We start from the raw sequence: 12,890 nt of genomic DNA on the forward strand, positions 1-12,890 counted from the left end.
CTTATATACCGCTTCATAGGGCTTTCAGCCCTCTCTAAGCGGTTTACAGAGTCAGCATATTGCCCCCAACAACAATCCGGGTCCTCATTTTACCCACCTTGGAAGGATGGAAGGCTGAGTCAACCTTGAGCCTAGTGGGATTTGAACAGCCGAACTGCTGAACTGCAGTCAGCTGAAGTAGCCTGCAGTGCTGCATTTAACCACTGCGTCACCTTGCCTTATGTATATAAATAAGAATAGATGAATAAATGTACAATACAAACAAGTGGTTCTTCCAAGTAAACACATGGCAGGAGAGTTACAGGCAAACACATGAAGTTAGCTTCATTTCAGGCAGACTGCTAGTTTACTTCTCAGAGCAACAGACTGCTTTCTTCTTAAGTTTCTGTTTCAATTCTCAGCACAGACTCAGATCTGTTTAAGCTCCCATTGGCTGACTTAGTTGCTATGCCTATTCATTGGCCGACTTTGTTACCATGTCTCTCCCAGTCATGAATATTCTAACAGGGCACCAGGGAATAGGTCTCTGATAGAAGAGAATATTTGTAGTTCAGGGCTGGCACTGATGATGTTACCTAGTTTGGTCATGAAACATCTTCAAGAAAACAACCAAGTTCAGAGATGACCAAGGACCCCACAGAATAGGTCTCCATCCTCTCACCCCATAAAGGTCACTTCAGAGGTGCACAATGATAGCTTCATACACTCTCCCCAATCCCCACCCCTAATCCATCCAAAGGTTAAAGCTCATTCCCACTCCAGGGGAAGGATACTGCAAAATCCCCATTCCAGGGAAAGGATACCGTAAACTCTCCATTCCCTTCCAACTCCAGGGGAAGGTTAGTGGAAAATCCCCATTCCCTCCCCACTCCAGGGGAAGGATACTGCAAAATCCGCATTCCCTCCCCACTCCAGGGGAAGGATACTGCAAAATCCTCATTCCAGGGAAAGGATACCGTAAACTCTCCATTCCCTTCCAACTCCAGGGGAAGGTTAGTGGAAAATCCCCATTCCCTCCCCATTCCAGGGGAAGGATACTGCAAAATCCCCATTCCCTCCCCACTTCCAGGGGAAGGATACTGCAAAATCCCCATTCCCTCCCCACTCCAGGGGAAGGATACTGCAAAATCCCCATTTCCTCCCAATCAGCTGGGACTCGAGAGGCAGAGAATAGATGGGGGCAGGGCCAGCCAAAAGTGGTATTTACTGTTTCTCCGAACTACTCAAAATTTCCACTACTGGTTCTTCAGAACTGGTCAGAACCTGCTGAATACCGATGCCCACCCCCCCCACCATCCTCCCCTTTGATGGCAGGATGCCAGCAAGTCACCAAGCCAAAAATAACAGACCTGGCAATCGGTCAAAATCTGTCTCGTGGTAGGAGTGGCGTCATGATAAAATTCTTCGGCGTGTGTGTTGATGTACAGTATAAGGAAGGAAGGAGAGCCCGCAACCCACAATTCTTCCGTTGCTTCTTTGGCACGAGGCCCACTGAAAGGGAAACCCCATCCTCTTTCAAAACGGATCCAGAACTTATGGGAACAGAAAATATTGTTTGTGAATCAGGGAACGTGCGAAAGCAGCAACGGAAGTCCCAGAAAACACGACATTACATTACCGCTTACAACAATAGATTTCAAATAGGAAAGCAGAAGTTGTGAATCACTGCCTAGACACGGTTTAAGGAAATACATTATGAACTGAAGTTTGCTGAGCAAGCACAATAGCATTGAAATTAATAGAATAACAGAGTTGGAAGGGACCTTGGAGGGCTTCTAGTTCAACCCCCTACTTCAAGGGAACACCTGATTCCCACAGCGCTGTTTTATGCCTAAAGACATGACTATTACCCATGTAGTTGGACTGTATTGTTATTATCCTCCTCTTTCTCAACTTCTCATTTCTCATCTTTCCCCATCTTCTTATCTTTCCCACTATCTTCTCCTATTGCTGTCTTATGATTATAACTACAATTTATAAACGATGACCTATCACTTTGTTGTTTGTTTGTACCGTGAGAGCTTATGCACCAGAAATAATTTCCTTGAGTCTAATCACACTTGGCCAATAAAGAATATTCTATTCTATTCTATTCTATTCTATTCTATTCTATTCTATTCTATTCTACTCTACTCTACTCTACTCTACTCTACTCTACTCTACTCTACTCTACTCTACTCCTCCTACTCGTACTCCTCCTCTACATTCTTATTCCATTATTCCGTGGCACGACAAAACCGGGGTCCACTAAAGTGCGCTCGATTAAAGCGCGTCGCTGATGTCATCAGCAGTGCGACAACAGCGACCGCAGAGAAAAAAGGGCGCTTTAAAAAGCGCTTTGAAAGCAAGCCGATTCAAGATAAGGTAAGGGTTAGGTTTAGGTTTAGGTTTAGGGTTAGGGTTAGGTTGAGGGTGAGGGTTAGGGTTAGGGTTAGGGTTAGGGTTAGGTTAAGGGTTAGGGTTAGGTTTAGCGTTAGGTTAAGGGTTTAGGTTTAGGGTTAGGTTAAGCGTTAGGTTTAGGTTTAGGTTTAGCGTTAGGTTTTGGGGGGTTAGGTTTAGGTTTAGGGTTAATTTTAGCTTTAGTGCTCACAGCGTGCTTTTTTCGTCGCACTGTGATGATGTCAGGTATGCGGTTTCGTCGAGCGAGCCTTTAGTCGAAGCGGTTTTGTGGTGGAACCCATTATTCTACTCTACTCTACTCTACTCTACCCTAATCTACTCTACTCTACCCTAATCTACTCTACTCTACTCTACTCTACTCTACTCTACTCTACTCTACTCTACTCCGTTCATTCCATTTCATTCCATTTCATTCCACTACACTACACTACACCACACTACACTCTACTCCAGAGGTAGTATTCTACCGGTTTGGACCAGATCAGCCAAACCAGTAGCAGAAATTGTGGGTGGCTCCTCCCACTCGTGTGGGGCTTTATGGCATCCCATTTAGGCCCCCTTTTTACCAAAAGCGCATGCATGAAGATGGACATTTGCAAACCGGTAGGGAAGGTAGGTGTATACCCTCCCTGCTCCATTCCATACCATTCTATACCTACTCTACATTTCTTACTGATCTCCTGAAGTCATACTAAGCTGAAGTTTCCTTTTTGATGCCTCCCCAGTGTGCTGATGATCGTGACGCCGTTTGTACCCGCTCAGTCTCTGTGCAGCTCCAGGATGAGAACCTCGCTATTAAATTGAAACATGGCGGTGGTGTGTCTGTCAACGGGCAGGATGTTCAGATTCCCTTCCTACAAAGTACGTCACCTTCTTGCTCATGTCATCTTCTGCATTTCCAGGAGGAAGACCTCCAGCTCATGTTTGCATACAGGAGGGATGGGGAAAGATGGCTCTTTCAATGACTTCTGGACTTCAACTCCCAGAATTCCTGAGCCAGCCATGCTGGCTTACAGGTTCAGCATCTAGAAATCCCAAAACATCTCCCGTTATCAAGGCAGGAAGGAACTTGGTCTGAAATCCTCCTGGCTTGTGACCAGATGTAGATTATTGGGGATAACAAGAGTATTTTGTGATATAGAAAGAAGCTTCGGAAACCAGGTTGATACTTGCTATGACTGCATGTACAGGTAATCTTCAACTTACACCTTTCTGTTTAGCGTTTGAAGTGATCGCCGGCTGAAAAGGTTAACTTGCCACTGGTCCTCACCCTTACGACCATTGCAGCCATCCCCACAGTCACGTGATCAAAAATTGGATACTTGGCGACCAGCGTATTTATGACAGTTTCAATATCCCGGGGACACGTGATCATCAGTTGTGACCTTCCGACTAAGCAGAGTCAATAGGAAAAACTGGATTTGCTTAAAGATTCCTTTCCATGTTCTATTCTTATTCTATTATTCTTATTCTTATTCTTATTCTTATTCTTATTCTTATTCTTATTCTTATTCTTATTCTTATTCTTATTCTTTTTCTTTTCTTTTCTTTTCTTTTCTTTTCTCTTCTCTACGCTCTACGCTCTACGCTCTGCTCTACTCTACACTCTACACTCTACACTACACTACTCTAGTCTACACTCTAGTCTACACTCTACACTCTACTCTACTCTACATTCTACATTCTACACTCTGCTCTACTCTGCTCTGTTCTACTCTACACTATTCTAGTCTAGTCTACACTCTCCACTCTACGCTCTGCTCTGCTCTGCGCTACACTCTACACTACACTACTCTACTCTAGTCTACACTCTAGTCTACACTCTACACTCTACACTCTACTCTACACTCTACGCTCTGCTCTACTCTGCTCTACTCTACACTCTACGCTCTGCTCTGTTCTGCTCTACTGTACACTCTACACTCTACGCTCTGCTCTGTTCTGCTCTACTGTTCACTACTCTAGTCTACACTCTAGTCTACATTCTATACTCTACTCTACGCTCTACGCTCTACACTCTACGCTCTACGCTCTACACTCTACGCTCTACGCTCTGCTCTGCTCTGCTCTGCTCTGCTCTGCTCTGCTCTGCTCTACACTCTGCACTACTCTACTCTACTCTACTCTACTCTACTCTACTCTACTCTACTCTAGTCTACACTCTACTCAACTCTAGTCTACTTTCAGGTACAATTTAAATTAGGTCATATTCTGTCCTGGAAGGACAGCCTAAATGTTTTCCTTACTTACCAGCTTCTGCTTCTGGGGAAATTCAGATAACAAAAATGCACACAAGCGCACTCCCCCACTGGTTCCTTTGTTATTTAACTGGAAGGGAGCTGTGAGTAAGGGATTTAGTCAACAGGTCCACCTACATTTCCTTACCAGAAGGAAAGGGAGGATTACAAAAAGAACTTCGTGTGTGTTTTGATGTAGCACGGCTCTCTAAGACCTTGAGGTATCTTTCCGTAGATTGTTTTAATTTCAGACTGATTTAACGACCTTGGTTTGCTTCTAGGGATCGTGCAAATTTTCATGTGTTTTGCTGGGATAGCTTGTCTTTGAATTAGAGCAACGTTACTTGCTAGGTGGGGGCCAAGCGGAGCCCTTAAATGCAGAGCACTTGGGTATTTTATTAATAGAATAACGGAGTTGGAAGGGACCTTGGAGGTCTTCTGCCCAGCCCCTTGCTCAAACAGGAGACCCTATACCTCTGATGGCAAATTTATGGCACGGGTGCTCAAAGTGAGGTTTTCAAGAAGAGACTGGACTGCCCTTTGTCGGAAATGGTGTAGGGTCTCCTGCTTGGATGGGGGTGTGGGGAAGAGTTGCAGTAGATAGCAATAGTAATAGCAATAGCAGTTAGACTTATATACCGCTTCATAGGGCTTTCAGCCCTCTCTAAGCGGTTTACAGAGTCAGCATATTGCCCCCAACCACAATCCGGGTCCTCATTTTACCCACCTCGGAAGGATGGAAGGCTGAGTCAACCCTGAGCCGGTGAGGTTTGAACAGCCGAACTGCTGAACTGCAGTCAGCTGAAGTAGCCTGCAGTGCTGCATTTAACCACTGCGCCACCTCGGCTCAATTTACAAGATCCATCTCTGTGAATCTGATCCAGCATCACTTGGCTTGATTAATTTCTGCTGCGTTGATCTCCAGAGGCTGATTTCCCGTGGTTGGTTAAAGAGGGTTGAGGAAGGGACCTTAACAATTACAATTGATTGAAACAGGAGGAGGAGAAGAAGAAAAAACGCTGCTTGTTCTTACAAAACAAGCTGCCAAACTGAATTTCCTCCACCCCTCCACCCCCCAAATGTAGGAATGGCAAAGGGGAGATTCCTGGGGAAACCTCTGTTGTGCTCTACACAAGCAAAAACATGCAGAACCTTGCTGGTTTCTTTTTGTTGTTAGTTGCAAAGTCATGTCTGACCATCGTGACTCCATGGACAACAATCCTCAGGCCTTCCTGTCCTCTACCATCCTCTGGAGTCCATCTAAGCTCACGCCTACCGCTTTGGTGACTCCATCCAGCCACCTCCTTCTCTGTCGTCCACTTCTTCTTTTGCCCTCCATCGTTCCCAGCATGAGGGTCTTCTCCAGTGGTTTCTTAGGAGGCTTCCAATGGAATATCAGCTTCCCCACCCCCTCCTTTTTGTTGGAAGAATGAGTTTCCAGTGATCAACGGAGGTCCTGCCAGTGGATCAGTCCAGGCTGCCTCTTCATAGAGGAGACACAAAGGGACCATGGTTTGAAATGGCAGTTTTGTTGAGTTGCTCCTACTTGCTCCCTTACGCCATGCCCTTGTTCCTTCCAGATGCTGTCCACATCCAGCCTACGGTGCTGCCAGCTGTTCGCCTCAGTTATAAGGAGAATGTGCACCTCGACTGGGATGGGCTGGGGACCCTTGTCATGAAGGTATGGTTGATTTTCCTGTTTTTTCTTTCTTTTTTTCTTAAAAGAGGAAAGTCACACGGCTGTGGCTTGTTGGAAAAATCTTGGCACTCGCCCTGCAGGAAGTTAAAACTCGCCCTTCTGCTAGAAAACTGAAATATCCTGGGAAATATGAAGAAGGCAGAATATTATATTTCCCCGGAAGTGAAAAGGGATGAACATGTTTTTAAAAGGCAGAGTATCTCCCTGAACCTTCCTGCCCTCCTGCCCCCTTGGTCAATGAGCCATTAAAGCCTGAGCTCCTCTGCTTTACATAATAAAGGTAGGGTTAGCCTTCTACAGGAACTCATCACATGGCATCTGGGAACTCAACCAAACCTGGACTCAAAACGCAGCCTAGAGAGTTGCCCCTGCATGGCCCCATGGGAGTCTGACAACCGATCAGAATGCATTTCTTACACAGGAACAGGAAACAGAGAGGTGGGACTGAACAGAGTATAAAAACACCCCAGCAAGCCCCTTCTTCTCTCTCTTTTCTTCTTCACCCAATATCTTAAAGCACGGGATCCCCCTTTCCTCTTCAGGAGCTCAAGCCATGAAGTCCTGTCCACCATTAAAACCATCTTTCCAAGCAGCCTCCATGTTTCCAGTGTCTTTTTCCCCACTTGGAGCTGAACCCAGAAGGACATTTCTTCCAACAGCCCAACGCTTGGCATTTAAACCCTGCATTCACGCTGCAAAACTGTTTATTTCCCAAACGCTTCTCTGTAAAGGACTGTCTCGGACTTGAGGGCACATCTTTGGGGCCTTTGGCTGGGTCCCAGTTGAGTCATTTCCCTGAAACTTTCTAGAGAGAGGATGCAATGAGTTGACAGGATGACCCTGAACACCCAAGGGCAATATGTGTGTGTGTATGTGGGTGGGTGGTGACTGGCACACTGGTTTTCCTCCCTGTGGGTAAATGAGAGTCAGAAGGGGGAGGAAAAGTCAAGTCACATATGCCCAGATCTCTGTGCTTCAAGATCTGGCTAGGACAGGGGTCAGCAAACTGCGGCTCTGGAGCCGCATGTGGCTCTTTCCTCCTTCTGCTGCGGCTCCGTCACCGGTCGGCGCCACAATTTTGAGAGGAGCTTCCAGTGGGGGGGGGGGGAGAGAAGCACAGTGTGCCAGGAGAAGACTCTACGACAAAGAGAGGGTTTTCCAGTTGTCTCCACAACTGATAGGGCCATTTACGTCAAAATTGAACAGCCCTTTCTCCACAGAGGGGGAAGGATGCAACATCATCTATCTCCTGTCTACAACACAGTCCTTTCAGCGCTTCCAAGAAGGCTCCACACCCGTTTGCACCACTCAGGGGACCCTGAGGACAGAGATAAACTTCCCAAGTGGCCTCAGTGACCCTCTAAAAAGGATGTAAATGACCAGCTGTCTGCAAGGAGTATACATGTTTGAATGTTTGAATGTTGAATGTTTAATACATTTATATGCCGCCCAATCCCGAAGGACTCCGGGCGGCTTACATAAAAGACAATTTAAAAGAATACTAAAAAGTTTAAAAAGTAGAAGACAAGGCAAGTTAAAAAAGACACAACATGGACTCAACCTTAGTGGGGCTGGACCTCATTCAAGAGATCAACAGCCCCAGGCCTGCCGGAAAAGCCAGGTCTTAATAGCCTTGCGGAAGGCCGCGAGAGTGGGGAGGGTCCGGATCTCTGGGGGTAGGTCGTTCCATAGGGCCGGGGCAACTACAGAGAAGGCCCTCCCCGAGGAGCAGCCAAACGACATTGTCTAGTCGGCGGCACCCGGAGAAGGCCCATCCTGTGAGATCTTATCGCACGCTGGGAGGTATGTGGCAGAAGACGGTCCCGTAGATATCCAGTTCCTAGGCCATGTAGGGCTTTAAAGGTGATAACCAGCACCCTTCCATTCCCCACCATCTAGTCAGAGCTGATGAAGCTCCTTGGATGAGAAGCATAACATCTTCAAAAGAAAAACAAGGAAGTCCAGTTGTCTCTTTTAAAAAGCACCTTTGGGATAATCATGATTGAGAATCTCCATAGACATCAAGAACTGGCTGAATTTCCAATTCACCTTCTGATTTCCCCTTATTTTCTTTTTTTCAAACGCTCCTGTTCCTTAAACGTCGGTGGTTGGTTGCCTTGGAGCATTAAAAAATAATTTAGAGCCCACGCACAACAGGAGGTGGTGCCAAATATTTGGGACAATTGGGGGAAGTGAGTCGTTCCCAGTGAACACAGAGAACATTTTATGATAAATGTTGCATAATCTAAGTTTCCTGCTCCATTCCTAAACAATGACATCTTTTCCCTCCGTGCCCTTTAAATAGTCAACCACCATTTTCAACAAATACATTGAAATATAAATTTAAAAAAATATTATAGAAAAATATAGAAATTTCTAAAACTCTCAGAAACCCTTTATTTTCCCCAAATACATCATTGTTTAATAGGATCCCTCTTTTCTCACAGTCGGTATCTGTAATATACAGCAATTCGTGCTAATATAAAAAATATTAACTGTCTTGTAGAAATTGTTTTTAAAAGTCTTTGAATTGGGCTGAATTGCTTGCTGCCTGTGCAAGGTGGCACAGTGGTTAAATGCAGCACTGCAGGCTACTGCTAGATCAGCAGGTCAGCGGTTCAAATCTCACCGGCTCAGGGTTGACTCAGCCTTCCATCCTTCCGAGGTGGGTAAAATGAGGACCCAGATTGTTGGGGGCAATATGCTGACTCTCTGTAAACCGCTTAGAGAGGGCTGAAAGCCCTATGAAGCGTATATAAGTCTACTGCTATTGCTATTGCTATTTGGCGTTTTTGATCTGTTCAGAAGACAGTCTGTCTAAATTGTGTAGATTTTGCTTCCAGATGAAATAATATATAAGCCTACAGCAATGAATAAGGAACGCGGTGGCTCAGTGGGTAAGACGCTGTGCTTGTCTATCAGAAAGGTTGATTGAAGTGATTGAAAAAAGGCTCAATTGGTCTTAAGAATGTCTAGATAGGTTGATCAACAGCTGTGAGCAAGTTAGGAATCCTTCCATAAGGCTTGGGGATATATATATATATATATTATTGTGTTTACCCCAAAGAAACATGACCCTGAATTTAAGATACTCTGTGGCATAAGCAGACAGGAAAAACCCGTGTTTCTACTATCATATTTGCAGCAACTGGAGAGTTTTGGGAGTAAATAAGGCAGTGGTATGTGTAGTTTTGGTTTCCAAACAATGCAATAATATTGCTTGTTGGGTCCAAACAATAGAATAGAAGAATGATTGGAGAGGAGGAACACAAGGGAAGGTTGTTGAATGCACAACCAAGCGTGGGAGGACTTCTTTGTGGTGTTGTTTGTGCTTCACAATGTTTCTCTCTCTGTGTCTCTCTGTCTCTGTCTCTCTCTCTCCCCTCCCCACCCCCCACCAAACCATCACCATTGTAGGTAGCTGTAGCAAATTCATTTTTTTTCCCCAGGATAAATGTGAAAAGAATGTTTTTCCTTTTTTAGCTTCAAAATCGTTACTGTATTGAATGTCCCTTTATTATGGAATATGCATCTGCTTTATTGTGAGGCTCTTTGTGGTTGTTAGTTGCGAAGTCATGTCCGACCCATCACGACCCCATGGACAATGTTGCTCCAGACCTTCCTGTCCTCTACCATCCTCTGGAGACCATTTAAGCTCACGGCTAGTGCTTTGGTGACTCCATCCAGCCACCTCATTCTCTGCCGTCCCCTTCTTCTTTTGCCCTCCATCGTTCCCAGCATGAGGCTCTTCTCCAGTGAGTCCTTCCTTCTCATTAGGTGGCCAAAGTACTCGAGTTTCCTCTTCAGGATTTGGCCTTCTAAAGATCAGTCAGGGTTGATCTCCTCTAGGACTGACCGGTTGGATGGCCTTGCAGCCCAAGGGACTCGCAGGAATCTTCTCCAGCACCAGAGTTCAAAGGCCTCCATTCTTTGGTGCTCAGCCTTCCTTATGGTCCAACTTGATAAGAAACAGTCTATAAGTACCGGTAGTCCTCAACTTACAACAGTTCTTTTAGTGATGTTCAAAGTTAACTGTTGCAGCGTTTCCAGAGTCAGGTGATCAAAATTTGGATGCTTGGCAACTGACTCCTAGTTACGATTATATCCAGTATCCTGGAGTCATGTGATCCCCTTTTGCAACCTTCCGGCAAGCAAAGTCAATGGGGAAGCCAGATTCACTTAACAACCGAGTGACTAACTTAACAATGGCATGGATTTGCTTAACGACAGTGGCAAGAAAGGTCGTAAAACGGGGCAAAATTCACTTAAAAATGTCTCACTTAGCAACAGAAATTTAGAGCTGAATTGTAGATGAAGCTCAAGGGATACCTTTGTCTTCTTTCTATCTATCTATCTATCTATCTATCTATCTATCTATCTATCTATCTATCTATCTATCTATCGCTCTGTGTGTGTGTGCGTGCGTGTGTGTGTTCCAGCATAACTGGAACGCCTCGAGCATTTTATTTTTGTTTGTTTTCCAGTTGTGTACGCTGTTTTTGTTGTTTCTCAAACACCTGCGAGAAAAAATCATCTGTATTTTTGTTCTCTTTCTAGTTATCTTCCGAATACACGGAACAAACGTGTGGCCTGTGCGGCAACTACAACGGCAATCAAGGGGACGATTTTCTCACCCCTTCTGGGCTGGTGGAAACCCTCGTGGAGGACTTTGGAAACTCTTGGAAGCTGAAGGGAGACTGTGAAGATTTGCAAAAACAAGACAGCAATTCCTGTAACCTCAATCCCCGTTTAGGTAGGTGTGCTTACACCCGAAACCTTGTGGGCTATGATTAAAAATAAATAAATAGCAGTGTGCGTTATTTTAATCCAGCGTAGAATTTTGCGCACATTAAAGGCAGGCGCAATTCTCCTGAGGAAGTGTTTAGGGACAAGAGTCCACTCCAGGGGTGGGCTTCAAGATTTATAGCAAGGGGTTCTCTGCCCGGTTGCTGGGTGGGCTTGGCCTAGTCAGCCTCCTGAACCATGGTGGAGGGGGGCATATTTGCCCTCCCCGGGCTCTGGATGCTTTCCTTGAGCCTCTGGGAGGGCAAAAACAGCATCCCCAGACTCCAGAGGCCCTCTGGAGACCAGAAATGGGCCCGTTTCTGGCCTTCTCAATTTTTGGGTAGGCCCTCCTTGAGCCTCCATGTCTGCCCTGCATTTACCTGCATTCAGAATTGGCCACGTGTGGACTTGTGGGACGGGCAGGGTCAGGGGTGGGTTCCTGCCACCATTACTACCATTTTGGCATCCGAAAAATTTTGCATGCCAAAGGGGGAAAAATACATTTTTTCAATGAAGATTGTTCTGCCACATGCAGAGCAGAAAATCAAGATGGCGCCCGTACAGATAGAACCAGTACAGTCACGTGTTCGCCGGAGTTACTACGTATTCGGCCGTACCGTGTCGTACCGGTAGGAACCCACCTCTGGGCAGGGCGGGTTGGGCGGGGCCAGCCAGAAGTGGGATTTGGGGGTTCTCCGAACTGCACAGAATCTTATCTAGAGGTTCTTCCGAACCCCCGCAAACCCCCAGCAATCCACCCTTGGCCTCCACTCCCTTGCCTGCATTAAATGAAAGGTTTGCGCTGCGCCAAGGTGGCGCAGTGGTTTAAATGCAAGCACTGCAGGCTACTGCTAGATCAGCAGTTCAGCGGTTCAAATCTCACCGGCTCAGGGTTGACTCAGCCTTCCATCCTTCCGAGGTGGGTAAAATGAGGACCCAGATTGTTGGGGCAATATGCTGACTCTCTGTAAACCGCTTAGAGAGGGCTGAAAGCCCTATGAAGCGGTATATAAGTCTACTGCTATTGCTATTGCTATTTTTTTGCTTTTAGCAAAGTTAGGACATGATTAAATGCATAAGGAATAATATCCAACATCTTGCACTGAAACAAGTTTTATTATTCTCCCGCCCTTCTTCTTTTTATTTTTTTCCTGGCTGTGCCCACCTTAGGAATGTTGCTTTGGTAGGCTACATTCCCAAGACTACATACACAACAAAAAGATGAAAGGATGTGTCTTACCTCTCCCCACTGTGCACAGCTGCAAATACTTGGCGAGATTTTTTTTCTGATTCTGTTTATTTGCCTGCAATTATCTTCCCCATCGAAGGAGGTACATCGGTGAAGAAGGTGACCTGTGCCAGCTGGCTTCCTTTTTAGCCAGTTGAGAATATCCAGCATTGAAAGATGTTGTTCATGCCTGCGAGCCATGTTTTCTTTTGGATTTCAGCCCTGCCACCCTTTCTACTGTCTACTTTCTGTTGTGGGAAAATGGGAGGGAGGGATTATACGGAGTTAGGTGATATGTAGCCATAACAACATTCTTCTTAGAAACTCAAGGTCATCTTTGTCTCTGCACCTGGCCGGAACTGGATGGGTAGAAGCTACCAGTCTTGCAGTGGAAGATTGGACCATGTGATGGACTTGTGGGTGTGCGGGCAAGATCTTGAACTTTCAACTGGGTGGGGGAAAACTGGGGAGCTTTCAGATTTGGGTTTTCCCAGATGTGCCAATATGGCTCTCCTAATAAATTGGAGCTTTGAGGAATCTT

General features: G+C 45.7%; 1 protein-coding gene across 1 annotated transcript in view; it reads left to right on the forward strand.

Annotated features, from left to right (window-relative positions):
* Positions 1-12,890, forward strand: part of VWF (von Willebrand factor) — a 183,449-nt gene that overhangs the window by 40,791 nt on the left and 129,768 nt on the right. Inside the window, exons 12-14 of the mRNA XM_087722260.1 lie at positions 3,126-3,261; positions 6,218-6,318; positions 10,894-11,089. Of these exons, the coding sequence (XP_087578386.1) occupies positions 3,126-3,261; positions 6,218-6,318; positions 10,894-11,089 (433 nt within the window). The remainder of the gene's footprint in view (positions 1-3,125; positions 3,262-6,217; positions 6,319-10,893; positions 11,090-12,890) is intronic.

Source organism: Thamnophis sirtalis, unplaced genomic scaffold (genome assembly GCF_051295495.1).
Source record: "Thamnophis sirtalis isolate CommonGarterSnake01/CBP01778 unplaced genomic scaffold, rThaSir2_p1.2 scaffold_9, whole genome shotgun sequence".
NCBI classification, from domain to species: Eukaryota; Metazoa; Chordata; class Lepidosauria; order Squamata; family Natricidae; genus Thamnophis; species Thamnophis sirtalis.